Below are 20,242 nucleotides of genomic sequence, written 5' to 3'. Positions count from 1 at the left end.
ACTGACAAAGAAATGATCGGTCTATAATTTTAATGGTAGGTTTATTTGAACAGTGAGAGACAGAATAACAAAAAACTCCAGAAGAACACTTGTCAAAAATGTTATAAATTGATTTGCATTTTAATGAGGGAAATAAGTATTTGACCCCCTCTCAATCAGAAAGATTTCTGGCACCCAGGTGTCTTTTTTTCAGGTAACGAACTGAGATTAGGAGCACACTCTTAAAGGGAGTGCTCCTAACCGCAGCTTGTTACCTGTTTAAAAAAGACACCTGTCCACAGAAGCAATCAATCAATCAGATTCCAAACTCTCCACCATGGCCAAGACCAAAGAGCTCTCCAAGGATGTCAGGGACAAGATTGTAGACCGACACACGGCTGGAATGGGCTACAAGACCATCACCAAGCAGCTTGGTGAGAAGGTGACAACATTTGGTGCGATTATTCGCAGATTGAAGAAACACAAAAGAACTGTCAATATCCCTCGGCCTGGGGCTCCATGCAAGATCTCACCTCGTGGAGTTGCAATGATCATGAGAACGGCGAGGAATCAGCCCAGAACTACACGGGAGGATCTTGTCAATGATCTCAAGGCAGCTGGGACCATAGTCACCAAGAAAACAATTGGTAACACACTATGCCGTGAAGGACTGAAATCCTGCAGCGCCCGCAAGGTCCCCCTACTCAAGAATACATATACATGCCCGTCTGAAGTTTGCCAATCAACATCTGAATGATTCAGAGGACAACTGGGTAAAAGTGTTGTGGTCAGATGAGACCAAAATGGAGCTCTTTGGCATCAACTCAACTCGCCGTGTTTGGAAGAGGAGGAATGCTGCCTATGACCCCAAGGACACCATCTCCACCGTCAAACATGGAGGTGGAAATATTATGCTTTGGGGTTGTTTTTCTGCTAAGGGGACAGGACAACTTCACCGCATCAAAGGGACGATGGACGGGGCCATGTACTGTCAAATCTTGGCTGAGAACCTCCTTCTCTCAGCCAGGGCATTTAAATATGGGTCGTGGGTGGGTATTCCAGCATGACAATGACCCAAAACACACGGCCAAGGCAATAAAGGAGTGGCTCAAGAAGAAGCACATTAAGGTCCTGGAGTGGCCTAGCCAGTCTCCAGACCTTAATCCCATAGAAAATCTGTGGAGGGAGCTGAAGGTTCGAGTTGCCAAACGTCAGCTTCGAAACCTTAATGACTTGGAGAAGATCTGCAAAGAGGAGTGGGACAAAATCCCTCCTGAGATGTGTGCAAACCCGGTGGCCAACTACAAGAAATATATATACGCATATATTTATGTGTGTGTGTATATATGTGTGTGTGTGTATATATATATATATATATATATGTATGTGTGTGTGTGTGTGTGTGTGTGTGTGTGTGTGTGTGTGTGTGTATATATATAAAAATATATTTATGTGTGTCTGTATGTGTGTACATACATACATACGTATATGTATGTGTGTGTGTGTGTATATATACACACACATATATGTGTGTGTGTGTGTGTGTGTGTATATATATATTTGTGTGTATATACCTGTGTATGTATGTATGTGTGTGTGTGTGTATAGATAGCACTGATTGACAATAAATTTCACATGCTGTTGTGCAAATGGAATAGACAACAGGTGGAAATTATAGGCAATTAGCAAGACACCCCCAATAAAGGAGTGGTTCTGCAGGTGGGGACCACAGACCATTTCTCAGTTCCTATGCTTACTGGCTGATGTTTTGCTCACTTTTGAATGCTGGTGGTGCTTTCACTCTAGTGGTAGCATGAGACGGAGTCTACAACCCACACAAGTGCCTCAGGTAGTGCAGCTCATCCAGGATGGCACATTAATGCGAGCTGTGGCAAGAAGGTTTGCTGTGTCTGTCAGCATAGTGTCCAGAGCATGGAGGCGCTACCAGGAGACAGGCCAGTACATCAGGAGACGTGGAGGAGGCCGTAGGAGGGCAACAACCCAGCAGCAGGACCGCTACCTCCACCTTTGTGCAAGGAGGAGCAGGAGGAGCACTGCCAGAGCCCTGCAAAATGACCTCCAGCAGGCCACAAATGTGCATGTGTCTGCTCAAACGGTCAGAAACAGACTCCATGAGGGTGGTATGAGGGCCCGACGTCCACAGGTGGGGGTTGTGCTTACAGCCCAACACCGTGCAGGACGTTTGGCATTTGCCAGAGAACACCAAGATTGGCAAATTCGCCACTGGCGCCATGTGCTCTTCACAGATGAAAGCAGGTTCACACTGAGCACGTGACAGACGTGACAGAGTCTGGAGACGCTGTGGAGAACGTTCTGCTGGCTGCAACATCCTCCAGCATGACCGGTTTGGCGGTGGGTCAGTCATGGTGTGGGGTGGCATTTCTTTGGGGGGCTGCACAGCCCTCCATGTGCTCGCCAGAGGTAGCCTGACTGCCATTAGGTACCAAGATGATATCCTCAGACCCCTTGTGAGACCATATGCTGGTGCGGTTGGCCCTGGGTTCCTCCTAATGCAAGACAATGCTAGACCTCATGTGGCTGGAGTGTGTCAGCAGTTCCTGCAAGAGGAAGGCATTGATGCTATTGACTGGCCCGCCCGTTCCCCAGACCTGAATCCAATTGAGCACATCTGGGACGTCATATCTCGCTCCATCCACCAACGCCACGTTGCACCACAGACTGTCCAGGAGTTGGCGGATGCTTTAGTCCAGGTCTGGGAGGAGATCCCTCAGGAGACCATCCGCCACTTCATCAGGAGCATGCCTAGGCGTTGTAGGGAGGTCATACAGGCACGTGGAGGCCACACACACTACTGAGCCTAATTTTGACTTGTTTTAAAGATATTACATCAAAGTTGGATCAGCCTGTATTGTGGTTTTCCACTTTAATTTTGAGTGTGACTCCAAATCCAGACCTCCATGGGTTGATAAATTGGATTTCCATTGATTATTTTTGTGTGATTCTGTTGTCAGCACATTCAACTATGTAAAGAAAAAAGTATTTAAGATTATTTCATTCATTCAGATCTAGGATGTGTTATTTTAGTGTTCCCTTTATTATTTTTTTTTGCAGTATGTGTGTATATATATATATATACACACACACACACACACACACACACACACACACACACACACACACACACACACACAGTTGAAGTCGGAAGTTTACATACACCTTAGCCAAATTCATTTAAACTCAGTTTTTCACAATTCCTGACATTTAATCCGAGTAAAAATTCTCTGTCTTAGGTCAGTAAGGATCATCACTTTTATTTTAAGAATGTGAAATGTCAGAATAATAGTGTAGAGTGATTTATTTCATCTTTTATTTCTTTCATCACATTCCCAGTGGGTCAGAAGTTTACATACACTCAATTAGTATTTGGTAGCATTGCCTTTAAATTGTTGAACTTCGGTCAGATGTTTCAGGTAGCCTTCCACAGGCTTCCCACAATAAGTTGGGTGAATATTGGCCCATTCCTCCTGACAGAGCTGGTGTAACTGAGTCAGGTTTGTAGGCCTCCTTGCTCGCACACGCTTTTTCAGTTCTGCCCACAAATGTTCTATAGGATTGAGATCAGGGCTTTGTGATGGCCACTCCAATACCTTGACTTTGTTGTCCTCAAGCCATTTTGCCACAACTTTGGAAGTATGCTTGGGGTCATTGTCCATTTGGAAGACCCATTTGCGACTAAGCTTTAACTTCCTGACTGATGTCTTGAGATGTTGCTTCAATATATCCACATAATTTTCCATCCTCACGGTACCATCTATTTTGTGAAGTGCACCAGTCCCTCCTGCAGCAAAGCACCCCCACAACATGATGCTGCCACCCACCTGCTTCACGGTTGGTATGGTGTTCTTCGGCTTGTAAGCCTCCCCCTTTTTCCTCCAAACATAAAGATGGTCATTATGGCCAAACAGTTATATATTTTTTTCATCAGACCAAAGGACATTTCTCCAGAAAGTACAATCTTTGTCTCCATGTGCAGTTGCAAACCATAGTCTGGGTTTTTTATGGAGGTTTTGGAGCAGTGGCATCTTCCTTGCTGAGCGGCCTTTCAGGTTATGTCGATATAGGACTTATTTCACTGTGGATATAGATTATTTTGTTCCTGTTTCCTCCAGCATCTTTACAAAGTCCTTTGCTGTTGTTTTGGTATTGATTTGCACTTTTCGCACCAAAGTATGTTTATCTCTAGGAGACAGGACGCGTCTCCTTCCTGAGCGGTATGACGGCTGCGTGGTCCCATAGTGTTTATACTTGCGTACTATTGTTTGTACAAATGAACGTGGTACCTTCAGGCGTTTGGAAATTGCTCCCAAGGATGAACCAGACTTTTGGAGGTCTACAATTTTTTTCGGAGGTCTTGGCTGGTTTCTTTTGATTTTCCCATGATGTCAAGCAGTGACACTGGGTTTGAAGGTAGGCCTTGAAATACATCCACACCTCCAATTGACTCAAATTTCAATTAGCCTATTAGAAGCTTCTAAAGCCATGACATCATTTTGTGGTATTTTCCAGGCTGTTTAAAGGTACTGTCAACTTAGTGTATGTAAACTTCTGACCACTGGAATTGTGATAGTGAATTATAAGTGAAATAATCTGTCTGTAAACAATTGTTGGAAAAATGACTTGTGTCATGCACAAAGTAATGTCCTAAACGACTTGCCAGAACTATGGTTTGTTAACAAGACATTTGTGGAGGAGTTGAAAAACAAGTTTTAATGACTCCAACCTAAGTGTATGTAAACTTCCGACTTCAACTGTATTTAGTATATTTCTTGCATTAAAGGTCAAATACAGCTGTTTTTATCTCATTAGCAAAAAATGTCTGGGTAACAATTAAGTACCTTACAAAGCGCGTTTCCATCCAAAGTTATGTGAAAAAAGTCACGATATCTGTGATGGAAACAAGTTTTGGTGCAACTTTATAAATTCCGACATGGACATGGTGGGATCGTTTTGTCTCTAAAATTAATTACGTGAGAAATTGTGGTGAAAACACCTATATGCGCAAATATTGATATAACAACCATCATATCGAATTACATTTGGAATCATGCAATATGGTGTGTGTGGTCCTTCCACGACGACTCGGAAAACCATGCAGTTTTAGGCTACAGATTAAATAAATTATGATGAACTTCACAGGGTGGTGAAAGTGCACGGTGCTCTTGATGCTCCTTTCCAATAAATATTGAGGGTCTTATTCTGGTGGCATGATGATAGACGCTTGACTGCCGTTTGACAAATAAAAATATTCTCGTTTATCCTTAATAATCTCATGCGTAGACTAACCTACCCGGCCGCACAGCCTACCCACACTATGCGAGCAGTTGGCTAGAGTGCACGTGCCAAGACCAGAGTAGGCACATTTGATATTTAACACATGTTTTTGTGACAACTATCGGTACAGTTAAATGCAATGGAAACACATTGAACTTTATATTTTTATTCGGTACATGAAAACTTCAGCGAAAAATTACATTGTGTGCCGTATGTAATCCCTCATTGATTTGGTATCTGCAACTAGTTAATTTGGTGGAAACACCACTGGTGGAAAATGTGCGTATTTTTGAAAATTTGCCTGAAAATCTGTCGCCAATTGGATGGAAACTAGATACTGTGATTGTTTTTAACGGTCAAACATAAAACAAACGGCTTCTTAGCAAAGAGCAATTTCTCAAGCAAGAATTTATCAAGGACAGTCATAATGGTCCGAGTGGTGAGGGGAAAACTGACATCTAGCGGAGAGGTTTGGAACTCTTTCTTATTGGTCTATAAACTAATTTCCCACCTGGTGATGTCACCAAGCAGGCCAAAACTCCTTCCCACCAAAACATGCTCTTACACTAAAAGGGCATAATCATAATTTTCACAGTATTATTCTGCACAAAGTAGATGTCCTAACCGACTTGCCAAAACTATAGTTTGTTAACAAGAATTTTGTGGAGTGGTTGAAAAACAAGTTTTAATGACTCCAACCTAAGAATGTAAACTTCCAACTTCAACTATATGCACACACACACACACACATATATATGAGAAAACGGATGTTTTTGTTTTGTATTATCTTTTACCAGATCTATTGTGTTGTATTCGCCTACATTAATTTCACATTTCCACAAACTTAAAAGGTGATTTGAGTATGTCATTTTGGGCAGAAATTGAAGAAAAAAAAGGCCCTAAGCAAACAACAAAATGCTCATTCAGAGGCGGCGCTCCTAGAGGCCGGGGACTGTAATGCAGGCAAACTTTAATTCATTTGACCTAATTTCTACCAGCATGTTACAAAAAAAAAACACAAAAAAAAAACTAAAACTCGACCACCTTTACTCCACACACACACAGAGATGCGTACAAACCTTTCCCTCACCCTCCGTTTGGCAAATCTGACCATAACTATCCTGATTGCTGCTTAAAAGCAAAAACTAAAAGCAGGAAGTACCAGTGACACGCTCAGTAAGGAAGTGGTCAGATGCTAAGCTACAGGATGGTTTTGCTAGCATAAACTGGAATATGTTCCGAGATTTTTCTGATGGCAATGAGGAGTACACCATATCAGTCACTGGCTTCATCAATAAGTGCATCGATGACGTCGTTCCCACAGTGACTGTACGTACATACCACAAGCCATGGATTACAGGCAACATCCACACTGAGCTAAAGGGTAGAGCTGCTGCTGTCAAGGAGCGGGACTAACACGGACGCTTATAAGAAATCCCTCTATGCCCTCCGACGAACCATCAAACAGGCAAAGCGTCAATACAGGAATAAGATCGAATTGTACTACACCGGATCCGACGCTCGTCGGATGTAGCTGGCATTGCAAACCATTACGGACTACAAAGAGAAGCACAGCCGCGAGCTGCCCAGTGACACAAGCCTACCATGCTATTCACTGACTACAGCTCAGCGTTCAACACCATAGCGCCCTCAAAGCACATCACTAAGCTAAGGACCCTGGGACTAAACACCTCCCTCCGCAACTGGATCCTGGCCTTCCTAACGGGCTGCCCCCAGGTGTTAATATTAGATTTTGTTCACCAGCTGTTATTTACAAATAGACACAGACCTCTACCCCTTGTCTTACCGGAGGCAGCTGTTCAATCTCAACATCAATTGTTCAGAGGAGACTGCATGAACAAGGCCTTCATGGTTGCTGCAAAGAAACAACTAGTAAAGGACACCAATAAGAAGAGACTTGCTTGGGCCAAGAAACACAAGCATTAATTGACATTAGACTGGTGGACATTTGTACTTTGGTCTGGAGTCCAAATTGGAGATATTTGGTTCCAACCGCCGTGTCTTTGTGAGTTGTGGTGTGGGTGAACAGATAATCTCCCCATATGTATTTCCCACCGTAAAGCATGGAGGAGTAGGTGTTATGGTGTGGAGGTGCTTTGCTGGTGACACTATCTGTGATTTATTTAGAATTCAAGGCACATTTAACCAGCATGACTATTACAGCATTCTGCAGCGATACGCCATCTCATCTGGTTTGGGCTTAGTGGGACTACCATTTTGTTTTTCAACAGGACAATGACCCAACACACCTCCAGGCTGTGTAAGGGCTATTTGACCAAGAAGGAGAGTGATGGAGTGCTGCATCAGATGACCTGGCCTTCACAATCCTCCGACCTCAACCAAATTGAGATGGTTTGGTATGAGTCAGACCTCCGAGTGAAGCAAAAGCAGCCAACAAGTGCTCAGCATATGTGGGTACTCCTTCAAGACTGTTGGACAAACATTCCAGGTGAAGCTGGTTGAGAGAATGCCAAGAGTGTGCAAAACTGTAGAAGACATAATAGAAGGCGAGGCAAAGGGTGGCTATTTGAATAATCTCAAATATAAAATATATTTTGATTTGTTTGACACTTTTTTTGGGGGGGGGGGGTTAACAAATACTGAATCATGTAGTATTTCATAGTTTTGATGTCTAATATTTTTCTACAATGTAGAAAATAGTACAAATAAAGGAAAAACCCTCGAATGAGTCGGTGTTCTGACCGGTAGTGTTTTTACATGTGTATTGAAGGATATCCATTTTACGATGATTTTAATTCATAAGCTATGTTTTCATTCAAAAGTGGAGCATTGGACAGATGCTTAAAATGTTTTCCCACAAATACTGTAGCATGGTGGCCATTTTGCCATCTGACTACCACAGGTGGCAGGAATGCAGTATCTGCACAGGCTTCTTGGCCCCTTGATCAACAGGATCTTTGAGGAGAAGAAGTATGTAGAGCTGGACCCTAACAAAGTGGAGTTGAAGGAGGCTGGGTAAGATTTCAAGATGATGTGGGCAGAATCTACCTCACACCCAGTGTTGATTTAGTGAAGGTGCTGGAGGCAAAAGGCAACTGGAGAAATAGGAAAAAGTCTTTGTACACTTCCCGTGAAATACATATTGCTTTAATTGTAGCTGAGCTTTCAGTCAGTCGATGCTCCGATGAAGGTTGACTGACCGAAAAGCTCAGGTAAAATTTTAAGAAATGTGCATCTGACTGGAAGTGTGCAGAGACTTTTTCCTAGTTTTCACAAGAAAAGATGCATCTTAATTTTCATACTTAGGGACACATGCTACATCTCATTATTCATTGTCTGACTACTGTAGATGACTTGTGTGCGTGCGTGCGTGTGTGTTGTGTAGGTGTACGGGCCTCCACCGGGTGCACACTGAGGCTGAGGTGATCCAGCAGAGCACCAGCCTCCTGCAGTCCTACCTTTCTGAGTTGCTCCATGCGATCGTCCAGTCAGCCTCCTACTGCCCTGTTGCACTCTGCCAGGCCTTCCAACAGCTCTACCAGTGCGTCAACAAGCGCTTTCCTGAGCCTGAGTATAGGGTTAGTACAACAGCAGTGTTTCCCCTAGCATTGTATAGGTGGGGTCCTATATGAATCCCATCTAGGGCTGTTATGGTCACCATATTACCGCCACACCTGAGTCAAATTCAACAGTCACGGTAACTAGGCTCCAAAACTGCTCTGATTACGCTGACGGTCATTAGTAGCCTACCAAACTTGCTAACTGCCAGTCGCTAATGGCCTGGTACTCAGAACTCTATTGTCCTTCTAATCACTCTGTCATCAATGCACACTAAATCCAAAATCAAATGAAACACTTCATGAGAGCCCATGAGCTCATTTTGCGCAACATTTCTATAGGCTGTGCAATTGTGACTCACGACCTGGATTCAGTCTTATGTAGCAAAATTTGAAATAGTTTTTTACATTGGATAAAAGTATAGACTCAGAGCTACAAAATGGTATATCATACACTGCATTTGTGGAACAATGTGAAAGTAATTCTGCTTTCAAAGTTGATCAACTTGTAAACTCACTTTTGCAGAAATGGCCTTTGAATGTTTTGGAATGTAGTGAAGAGCTATTCTTTGTCTACACCCATTCAGCATCGTTCACACCCTCTTAAGCTTTAGCTCCACACATCTCATTTCGCTCTCGGAGTGCACACTTGACTCTCTGGCCGATGATTTGTTTACGTCAGCTAGGGACGTTAGCTAGCTAGCTAACAGTACACTTTAGCTAAAGACGTATAGCTAGCTAGCTAGGTAAACAATGGTTGCAGTCCAAACACTTAAGACACACCCTATCCTCTCAGACCTCAAATTAAGTGGACACTTCTGATGACGTCTGACGAGTATACACTTGCAGGGCGAGGGAAGGAGGAATGATTTTTAAATGGACTCCCCTTGCCCCAGAAATTCGTCACTCATTCATTCATCCCACGATGATTGTGTTTTCAGCCGTGTATGTTCACACACGTCACGTTAGATAACGAACCAGCCAGCTAACATTACCTAGTTAAACAACAATGATTAGCGCCAACAATGCCACAGTGCTGTGAGCTAACCGACCAGGTAAAATTTTAGCTAGCTAACATTAGGCTCCAACTAGAAAAGCAAATGGCTCTGGGATACGAATAATAACGTCAGCTAGGGAGCCAGCCAGCTAACGTTAGCTAGCTAACAGTATACTTTAGCTTAAGACATGTAGCTACGTAAACAATGAAGCTAGCTAGGTAAACAATGTGTAAGATCACACACGTCACGTAACAAGCCAGCCAGGTAACGTTAGGTAGTTAAACAACAATGAACACAGTGCAAAATCATGGCGTTACTACCAAGCATGAATACGGCTCTGGGATACGAGTAATAATGTCCGCTAGCTAGCTAACAGTACACTTTAGCTTGAAATGAAACCACTTTCTGTCAAGATTAGAAACGTGTAATATCTGAAAATGTAGCTAGCTAAAGCTAGACTGTCTTACCTGTATACATCATCATGCATGATGGATGAAACTCCCTATCAGGAATGCCATACCACGGTTGCCCTTAGTTTGAAGATGTAATCCGAAAACAGGTGTTTTCTGCGTCTCTTTAGCTATCATATTCTAATTCCACTGATTTCAAAACTTGATCCTCCAGAAAGTGGAGAGCAACTCTTATGCAGCTCCACTACACAAGACGTTTTTTTTTGTTAAAGCCACATTGGACAGGATTACCAACACGGACTGACAAGCTCAAATAGACAGAGTCCTACAGTATATGGCAGACCAATCCAAACTCATCTCTCGGCATGTCCAGCCCACTCATTATCTCAGCCAATCATGGCTAGTCGGAAGGTTGCTGTCTTTTTGTGTGGCTTAACCAACAAGGCTTGTAATTTAACACTTTTATTCGTATTTACAGATGGCATACAAGTTTGTTATTAAGGCACATGAAAGTTCACATGTTCGAGAAGGCATTTCTGCCCAAAAACGCATTTTGATTAAAAAAATATATTTTTTACATTCAAACGGCTCTCCTGTGAAGTCGTGACTTGCGACATATGCCTAGTTTCCTTAATCGGGTCACAATTGTGTGAGAGAACAACGTTTTGATGGCCTCTATTAAAAATAAGTGGATACGATCAGCTTCCTCTATTTCTCAACTTTTCTAATATTAAGCACATTGCTTCGCTTTTACATTTTAGCGTATGCATGTTTTCCAGAGCGACTTAAAGTAGTGAGTGCATACATTTTCATACTTTTTTTGTACTGGTCCCCCGTAGGAATTGTATCCGCAACCCTGGCATTGCAAGCACCATGCTCTACCAACTGAGCCACACAGGACCACCACAGGCTTTACAACATAAGTACCCTACCTTGTTGGCATGAAAATTACGTATTTCTTTCTCCTGCCCCTGTTACGACATATACATGATTATGGTCCATTCTAAATCAAGACTAATTTCACACATACTGTATATATTATTTAGTATATGTAAAGACAAGATTAAATTGAGAATAGTCTGATGGGTGACAGTATTATCACTTGTGAATGATGTATTATCATTTGTGCTCAGTGTGTGCAGTCTAAGGCAAGAAACAGCGCATGCCTTTTTTTGTTGTTGACTTTTTCAATATCATAGTCGCACACATCATGTAGCCTAGCCCATAGGCCTATATGTTTTGATAAGGTTTGTATCACAACTAAAGTGACCCAATAACAAAAAAACGTAGCCTATAGGCCTAGGACTCCTGTAACACGATTGGAGAGGATGTAGCCTGCAGAGCCTGGTGAAACGTGTTCTTATAATCCGTCATTGCACAATCGCGTGTGAGTTTTGACTGGACATGTAAAAAAAAAAAAAAAATAATGAAAAAATAATAAGAAGAAAAAAAAAAGAGGATCCCAGCTTGGTCAGGCTGCTATATTTATTGCTAAATTCTTAAAATTAGGCACATTAATCCGCTTTACAACAGTGTAGCCTACCTGGGATACATAAGCGGTGCATAAGTTTCAAGTTTGGGGAAGAAAATTTTCACCATTAAAAAAGCACCTTTTATAATAAAGCATTCCATGAATCATTGCATTTTGCAGACTTATGTAAGTGCCTACTATTCTTAATGTGATGATTGGATAGTCATAATTTAGGCTAATAATATACTGAACAAAAATATAAACACAACATGTAAAGTGTTGGTCCAGACTTTGCTTCCAGATACAGTTTGGAACTCCGGTAGTGAGTGTTGCAACCGAGGACAGACAAGTTTTATGTGCAACACGCTTCAGCACTCGGCGGTCCCATTCTGTGAGCTTGTGCGGCCTACCACTTCATGGCTGAGCTGTTGTTGCTCCTAGACATTTCCACTTCACAATAACAGCACTTACAGTTGACCGGGGCAGCTATAGTAGGGCAGAAATTTGACAAACTGACTTGTTGTGTCATGTCGAAAGCCACTGAGCTCTTCAGTAAGGTCATTCTACTGCCAATGTTTGTGTGTGGAGATTGCATAGCGGTGTGCTCAATTTTATACACCTGTCAGCAACGGGTGTGGCTGAAATAGCCAAATCCACTAATATGAAGGGGTGTCCACATACTTTGTGTGTGTATATTAGTAACCTATATGTAGGGCATAGGTTAAATTAAGAATAGTCTGATGGATGAGAGTATTATCAAGTGTTTGTCAAATTGTGAATGAGAGACTGAAGTGTGTAGTCTGAGCAAGAAACGGAGTAGAGCTTTTGCCTCATGCAAACTTTTTTCAAATCATCATTAGTTGCGTCATGCAGCCTTGGGCTTTATGTTTTGATTTTTGATACATTCTAAGGTTTGTATCACATCTTAAGTTGCATGAATAACTCTAAATGAGCATATAGGAGGACCTGTTCTTTTGTTAACTGCTCAACACAAAATAGCCGCATGTGCGGAGTCCCTCAGAAATAATTTGGGGAAAATATCCTTTCTATTTGATTCAGCTATGTTCAACTATAGGCCTATTCTCCATACTATAAAACAATACCATGGAATTCTAAGCAAATATTGTCTGCTAAATTAACTAGTATAGCCCACAGCCGTATGGCATAGCCAGATCAGGGCCTAACATAAGGACAACTCAGATTATGCTGTAATGTTATTCTGAAACAGGCTACATTTCATGTTTCTTTAGACCTGTCTAAAATATATAATGGATTTATTGTGAGGGTGTAGGCTATATTAAATGGATTTGACTTTTTAAAATGTAGATGTGCTGAAGGTCCAAATCAGTAGTTTGTAGGCAATACGTGGAAACCAGGGGATGCTAAATGTGTTTGTTAATTACTTGCAAATTACAGTAAAACAGCCCGTTATTTGCATGACAATCACTGGTTGATTGCCACAGCCCTAATCCCATCCTTGAAGGGATTACTCATTTTTTTTAAATGTTGGTTTATTTTTGATACCTTGGATGTTGAAATCAAAATGAAACTTAAAATGATAATGATAACTCCCCCACTCAGTGTAATCTCTGTTGTGTGGCCTGTGTTTGCAGAAGGTGAAGTTTATAGCCGTGACCAGTTTCCTGTGTCTGCGCTTCATCTCTCCGGCTATCATGTCCCCCAAGCTTTTCCACCTCCGGGAGAAACATGCGGACGCCCGCACCAGTCGCACACTGCTGCTACTGGCTAAGGTAGGCACAAAATGGTAGTGCCGCACACTACTGCAACTCACTAAGGTAGGCACAAAATGGTGGTTCTACGCACTGCTGCTACTGTAGGCACAAAATTGTGGATTTAGTTCCCGGTTGCCATCTGTGTTAGAAATATACTTTTAGTGGTACAACTCTTCTTCTCCCATCCGCCATACCCCTACAGGCCATTCAGACCATTGGTAACCTGGACACTCTGACCTGCTGCTCCAAAGAGCCCTGGATGGGGCCACTGCAGCCAGCCATCCAGCTTGGTATCACCCAGCTCAAAGACTTCATTAGTAGACTGGTCAGCTGTGACAACTCTGAAGGTAAACACTATAACATTCACTATATGACCAAAAGTATGTGGACACCTGCTCGTCGAACATCTCATTCCAAAGTCATGGGCATTCATATGGAGTTGGTCCCCACTTTGCTGCAATAACAAGCATTTCACTACACCCGCAATAACATCTGCTAAATATGTGACCAATAACATTTTATTTGATAACACTCTCCACTCTTCTGGGAAGGTTTCCACTAGATGTTGGAACATTGCTGCAGTGACTTGCTTCCATTCAGGCACGAGCATTAGTGGGTTCAGGCACTGATGTTGGGCGATTAGGCCTGGCTTGCAGTCAGCGTTCCAATTCATCCCAAAGGTGTTCGTAGGGGTTGAGGTCAAGGCTCTGTGCAGGCCAGTCAAGTTCTTCCACACCGATCTCGACAAACAACTTCTGTATGTACCTCACTTTGTGCATGGGGGCATTGTCATGCTGAAACAGGAAAGAGCCATCCCCAAACTGTTGCCACGAAGTTGGAAACATACAATTACATTCTAGATGATTCTATGCTGTAGCGTTATGTTTTCCCTTAACTGGAACTAAGGGGCCTAGCCCGAACCATGAAAAACAGCCCCAGACCATTATTCCTCCTCCACCAAACTGTACAGTTGGCACTATGCATTTGGGCACATAGCGTTCTCCTGGTCTGGCGTCCGCCAAACCCAGATTCATGACTGCCAGATGGTGAAGGGAGATTCATTACTCCAGAGAAGGCATTTCCACTGCTCCATAATCCAATGGCGGCGAGCTTTACACCACTCCAGCCGACGTTTGGCATTGCGCATGATGATCTTAGGCTTGTGTGCGGCTGCTCGGCCATGGAAACCCATTTCATGAAGCTCCTGACAAAAAGTTATTGCGCTAACGTTGCTTCCAGAGGCAGTTTGGAACTCGGTAGTTAGTGTTGCAACCGAGGACAGACGATGGCTCAGCCACTTTCATTGTTGCTCCTAGACGTTTCCACTTCACAATAACAGCACTTAAAGTTGACCGGGGCAACTCAAGCAGGGCAGAAATTTGACGAACTGACTTGTTGGAAAGGTGGCATCCTTTGATGGTGCCACGTTGAAAGTCACTGAGCTCTTCAGTAAGGCCGTTGTATTGCAAATGTTTGTCTATGGAGATTGCATGGCTGTGTGCATGATTTTATACAGGTGTGGCTGAAATGGCCAAATCCACTAATTTGAAGGGATGTGCATATACAGTCCCAGTCAAACGTTTGAACACACCTACTGATACCAGGGTTTTTCTTTATTTGTACGATTTTCTACATTGCAGAATAATAGTGAAGACATCAAAATTATGAAATAACACTGAAAAAGTGTGAAACAAATCAAAATATATTTGAGCTTCTTCAAGGTAGCCACCCTTTGCCTTGATGACAGCTTTGCGCACTCTTGGCATTCTCTCAACCAGCTTCATGAGGTATTCACCTGAAATACATTTAAATTAACAGGTGTGCCTTGTTAAAAGTTAGTTTGTGGATTCAGTTCTGTTGTGACAAGGTAGGGGTGTTATACTGAAGATGGCCCTATTTGGTTAAAGACCAAGTCCATATTATGGCAAGAACAGCTCAAATAAGGAAAAGGAAACGACTGTCCATTACTTTAAGACATGAAGGGCAGTCAATCCGGGAAAATTTCAAGAACTTTGAAAGTTTCTAAAAGTGCAGTCGCAAAAACCATCAAGTGCTATGATGAAACTGACTTTCATGAGGACTGACTCAGGAAAGGAGACCCAGAGTTACCTCTGCTGCAGAGGATAGGTTCATTAGTTACCAGCCTCAGAAATTGCATCTCAAATAAATGCTTCAGATTTCAAGTAACAGACACATCTCAACATCAACTGTTCAGAGGAGACTGCATGAATTAGGCCTTCATGGTCGAATTGCTGCAAAGAAACCACTAGTAAAGGACACCAATAAGAAGAAGAGACTTACTTGGGCCAAGAAACATGAGCAATGTTGGTCTGATTAGTCCAAATTTGAGATTTTTGGTTCCAACCACCGTATCTTTGTGAGATGCAGAGTAGGTGAACGGATGATCTCCACATGTGTGGTTCCCACCATGAAGCATGGAGGAGGAGGTGCTATGGTGTGGGGGTGCTTTGCTGGTGACACTGACTGTGATTTATTTAGATTTCAAGGCACACTTAACCAGCATGGCTACCACAGCATTCTGCAGCGATACGCCATCCCATCTGGTTTTGGCTGAGTGGGAGTATCATTTGTTTTTCAACAGGACAATGACCCAACACACCTCCAGGCTGTGTAAGGTCTATTTGACCAAGAAGGAGAGTGATGGAGTGCTGGATCAGATTACCTGGTCCCCACAATCACCTGACCTCAACCGAATTGAGATGGTTTGGGATATTTTGGACCGCAGAGTGAAGGAAAAGCAGCCAACAAGTGCTCAGAGTAAGTGGGAACTCCTTCAAGACTGTTGGAAAAGCATTCCAGGTGAAGCTGGTTGAGAGAATGCCAAGTGTGCAAAGCTGTCAAGGAAAAGGGTGGCTGCTTTGAAGAATCTCAAATCTAAAATATATTTTGATTGGTTTAACACTTTTGGTTACTTCATGATTCCATATGTGTTATTTCATAGTTTTGATGTCTTCACTATTGTTCTGCAATGTAGTAAAAATAAAGAAAACCCTTGAATGATTAAGTGTCCAAACCTTTGACCTGTATTGTACTTTTGTATAGTCTATGCAATTAATTCCCTGTTATTGATAACATAGAATGTTTCCTTGCAGAATTTAAGTTAGCCAATAGCTATATCCTTAGCATATTTGTCGTCCTCAAAGGGAAAACTCTAAGATCTCCTATTCTTTACAGGGTAACCACTACAACATATCTCCATGCTCTTATAATGTGTGGCTAGCTGTAACCAAATTCCCTAGCAAAATGAAAGATATGTAGTCAGAGGGTAAACTCAACAAGATTTCTCCCATGCTCTTATGTTTTTAGCTGGTGGTTATTAGCTAATTCTATATGGTTAGCTGGAGGTTAGAAACAGCATGTATTTGACTGTCATTTAATGTGGAATGCTTTGAAGTGTTTGCCATGCCACTAACTCGAATCACTGACTTTACTAATACAATTATACTGAACAAAGGTATAAATGCAAAATGCAACAATTTCAACGATTTTACTGAGTCACAGTTCATGTAAGGAAATCAGTCAATTGAAATAAATTCATTAGGCCCTAATATATGGATTTCACATGCCTGGGCAGGGGCACAGCCATGGGTGGGCCTGGGAGAGCATAGGCCCACCCACTTGGAAGCCTGGCCCAGCCAATCAGAATGAGGTTTTTCCCCACAGAAGGGCTTTATTACAGACAGAAATACTCCTGTTTCATCAGCTGTCCGGGTGGCAGGTCTTAGACGATCCCGCAGGTGAAGAAGCCGGATTTAGAGGTCCTGGGCTGGCGTGGTTATGCGTGGTCTGTGGTTTTGAGGCCGGTTTGACGTACTGCCAAATTCTCTAAAATGATGTCTTATGGTAGAGAAGTTAACATTCAATTATCTAGCAACAGCTCTGGTGGACATTCCTGCAGTCAGTGTGCCAATTGCACACTCCCTCAAAACTGACATCTGTGGCATTGTGTTGTAACAAAACTGCACATTTTAGAGTGCCCTTTTGTTGTCCCCAGCAGAAGGTGCACCTGTGTAATGATCATGCTGTTTAATCAGCTTGTTAATATACCACACCTGTCAGGTGGATGGATTACCTTGGCAAAGGAGAAATTCTCACTAACAGGGATGTAAACAAATTTGTTCACAACATTTTAGAGAAATTAGCTTTTTGTGCGTATGGAAGATATCTGGAATCTTTTATTTCAGCTCATGAAACATAGGACTAACGCTACATGTTGCGTTTTATATTTTTGTTTAGTATAATTCAGCTATTTCGGCCTATCTTTTTTTGATAGTAGAGATCAAATCAAACAGTATGTTACCTTTTAGGGTTGCTAAGATGGCTGTGTGGTTTCCTATGGACTGACACTGCTGTGTGTTTAGGGATGCTAAATCAATCAAATGTATCTATATAGCCCTTCTTACATCAGCTGATATCTCAAAGTGCTGTACAGAAACCCAGCCTAAAACCCAAAACAGCAAGCAATGCAGGTGTAGAAGCACGGTGGCTAGGAAAAACTCCCTGGAAAGGCCAGAACCTAGGAAGAAACCAGGCTATGAGGGGAGGCTGTCCTCTTCTGGCTGTGCCGGGTGGAGATTATAACAGAACACAAGTTCTGCTTACAAAGTAGTTATCCTTATATGCTAGCTGTGATTCCCTATGGGCCACCCATGTGGGTGGGGCTAGGTCTACATAAGGGTGCCATTTTTTTTTTTATCACAAAAGCTCTGACGAAGGCCGTGAGGATGAAACGTAAGCTTATTAAAGATCAGTGACGCTATCAAGAGCATTGTGCGGTTTCCTTTTTCATTCATCTGATTCCCTATGGGCTGACATGACTCTGCTGTGTGTTCTAGAGCTATAGTAGAGGTTATGTCAAACACTACTGTTATGTTTAGGGATGCTAAGATTTTAGCCATGCTAGCTAGTTGTAAGTGATTCCCTATGGCTTGACAATACTGTGTATTCCAGACCTGGGCCTGCAGCAGAGGATGAGTCTCCAGTGTGGATCCATGGAGAAGGAGGGCTTCATTCTCCTACACAAGACCAAGGACAAGAGCATGCTGATGACATCACCTTTTAAGAAGTACTACGTCACCCTCAGCAAAGACACCCTGTCCTACGCCCGGACCCAGCACTCCAAGGTGAGTGCCTTCTCAGCTTGAGAAGATCACCTGTTGTAGTTAAAGTCAATCATTGACATTTATTGATACTGTAGACTTTTTTTATTGGAGAATTTCTGCTTCGGCCCGTTATCTTCCTTTTGCTTTATAATGAACACTACCCAGGTATTTGTTTCCAGGCGTCCAATGGCAGCTAGTACAAGGCTCTTAAGTGAAAAACGCTACATGAAACACAATCTCTCCCACATCCCCTGTTGTGTTCCCACTATCACGGAGGAATTTATTTTATTACTGTGTTCTTGTCTTATTGTCTATTTCTGTGCCTGTGTGTTGTATGTCTGAAACCCCACTGTAGTATAGTCATTCTAGCCTTGTCCCAGATCTGTTTGTGCTCTTGCCAACTTCGTCGCTGTCTTTGTCAAGCCAAACATGTTATTTGTCATGGTTGGCATGAACATGAGTGACGAGGGGTTGGCATGATAGCACAAACAGACTGGAATTCGGGCAGTAGTAATTCTAAGGTAAGGTGACAGATGGTTAAATTGAATTAAATTGTTTTCCCTGCTATCACAGAAGAGCTCCTTCATCTCCCTGCCCAGGATCCGAGCAGTGGAGAAGGTGGAGGAGAAGAGCTTTGGCAGTGCCAACGTCATGCAGATCATCTCCAGCCGAGACAACGGCCTGGTGGAGACACTGTACCTGGACTGTAAGGTCAGCTTCTTCACAAGACCCCCAAAGCAGATAACACCCTATTCCCTATATTGTGCACTACATTTGACCAGGGCCAGCATTGGGCTCTGGTCAAAAGTAGTGCACAATATAGGGAATAGGGTAGCCATGCAGGCCAACTGTATTTCAGAATCAGAATCAGTAAACATTATTATAGCCATAAATGTTCACAAGAAATGGTCACACACACACACACACACACACACACACACACACACACACGAGTTAAAAAACATCAATGCATAATACATCATGTAACACATGCAAGATGAACACGTGACTACCACACAATACACAACCCATACCACATACAGCACTGGTGCTGGTCACTGGTAGTACAGTGCCTGTATTCATCAAGTGTCTCAGAGTAGGAGTCCTGATCGAGGATCAGGTCCGACCTATCCATGTAGACTTATTCATTATGATCTAAAAGGCAGAAATGATCCTAGGTCAGCACCCCTACTCTGAGGCACTTTATGAATACGGGCCCAGATTTGAATTATGGGATTAATAATTAATTGATGATGATGATAATAATTGATTGGACTCTTTTTCTAGACACCCAAAGCACTTTACATATTGTAGTAAGCGGGAAGCTCACCTCATCCACCACCAATGTGTAGCACCCACTTGGGTCTCTACCCCCTCTCTTTATCTCTTTCCCCCGTAGAGTGTGAATGAGCTGAATCAGTGGCTCTCGGCCCTGAGAAAAGCCTGCAGCCACAACACAGACACTATGAGCTCCTACCACCCAGGGATTTACAAAGGAGATCGATGGAGCTGCTGCCACCAAAAGGACAAAGCAGGTACCACAGGTTGGCGTGTCTGCCATGCAATGCAATACAATGCTACAATAGATCAGGTAAGAGTGGGGTATAGATCCAGAATCTCCTCATTTGCCGCGCATCAAAATTAGCTTAAATATAGGCTACTATTCATGTCTATTT

The 20,242-nt window shown here is 42.7% G+C and overlaps 1 protein-coding gene across 5 annotated transcripts in view; it reads left to right on the top strand.

Moving 5' to 3' along the window:
* The window catches only part of rasa4 (RAS p21 protein activator 4), a 76,434-nt gene that overhangs the window by 53,095 nt on the left and 3,097 nt on the right, over window positions 1-20,242 (top strand). For 3 of the 5 annotated variants that reach the window (XM_014197853.2, XM_014197850.2, XM_014197849.2), the window contains 7 exons: window positions 8,177-8,289; window positions 8,660-8,852; window positions 13,324-13,461; window positions 13,646-13,790; window positions 18,415-18,587; window positions 19,140-19,277; window positions 19,966-20,101. In XM_014197853.2, coding sequence (XP_014053328.1) covers window positions 8,177-8,289; window positions 8,660-8,852; window positions 13,324-13,461; window positions 13,646-13,790; window positions 18,415-18,587; window positions 19,140-19,277; window positions 19,966-20,101 — 1,036 coding nt within the window. The remainder of the gene's footprint in view (window positions 1-8,176; window positions 8,290-8,659; window positions 8,853-13,323; window positions 13,462-13,645; window positions 13,791-18,414; window positions 18,588-19,139; window positions 19,278-19,965; window positions 20,102-20,242) is intronic. The other 2 variants (XR_006769667.1, XM_014197851.2) reach the window with 2 other exon arrangements.

Source organism: Salmo salar, chromosome ssa04, assembly GCF_905237065.1.
Source record: "Salmo salar chromosome ssa04, Ssal_v3.1, whole genome shotgun sequence".
Classification (NCBI taxonomy): domain Eukaryota; kingdom Metazoa; phylum Chordata; class Actinopteri; order Salmoniformes; family Salmonidae; genus Salmo; species Salmo salar.
This window is presented reverse-complemented; position numbering and strand designations above follow the sequence as displayed.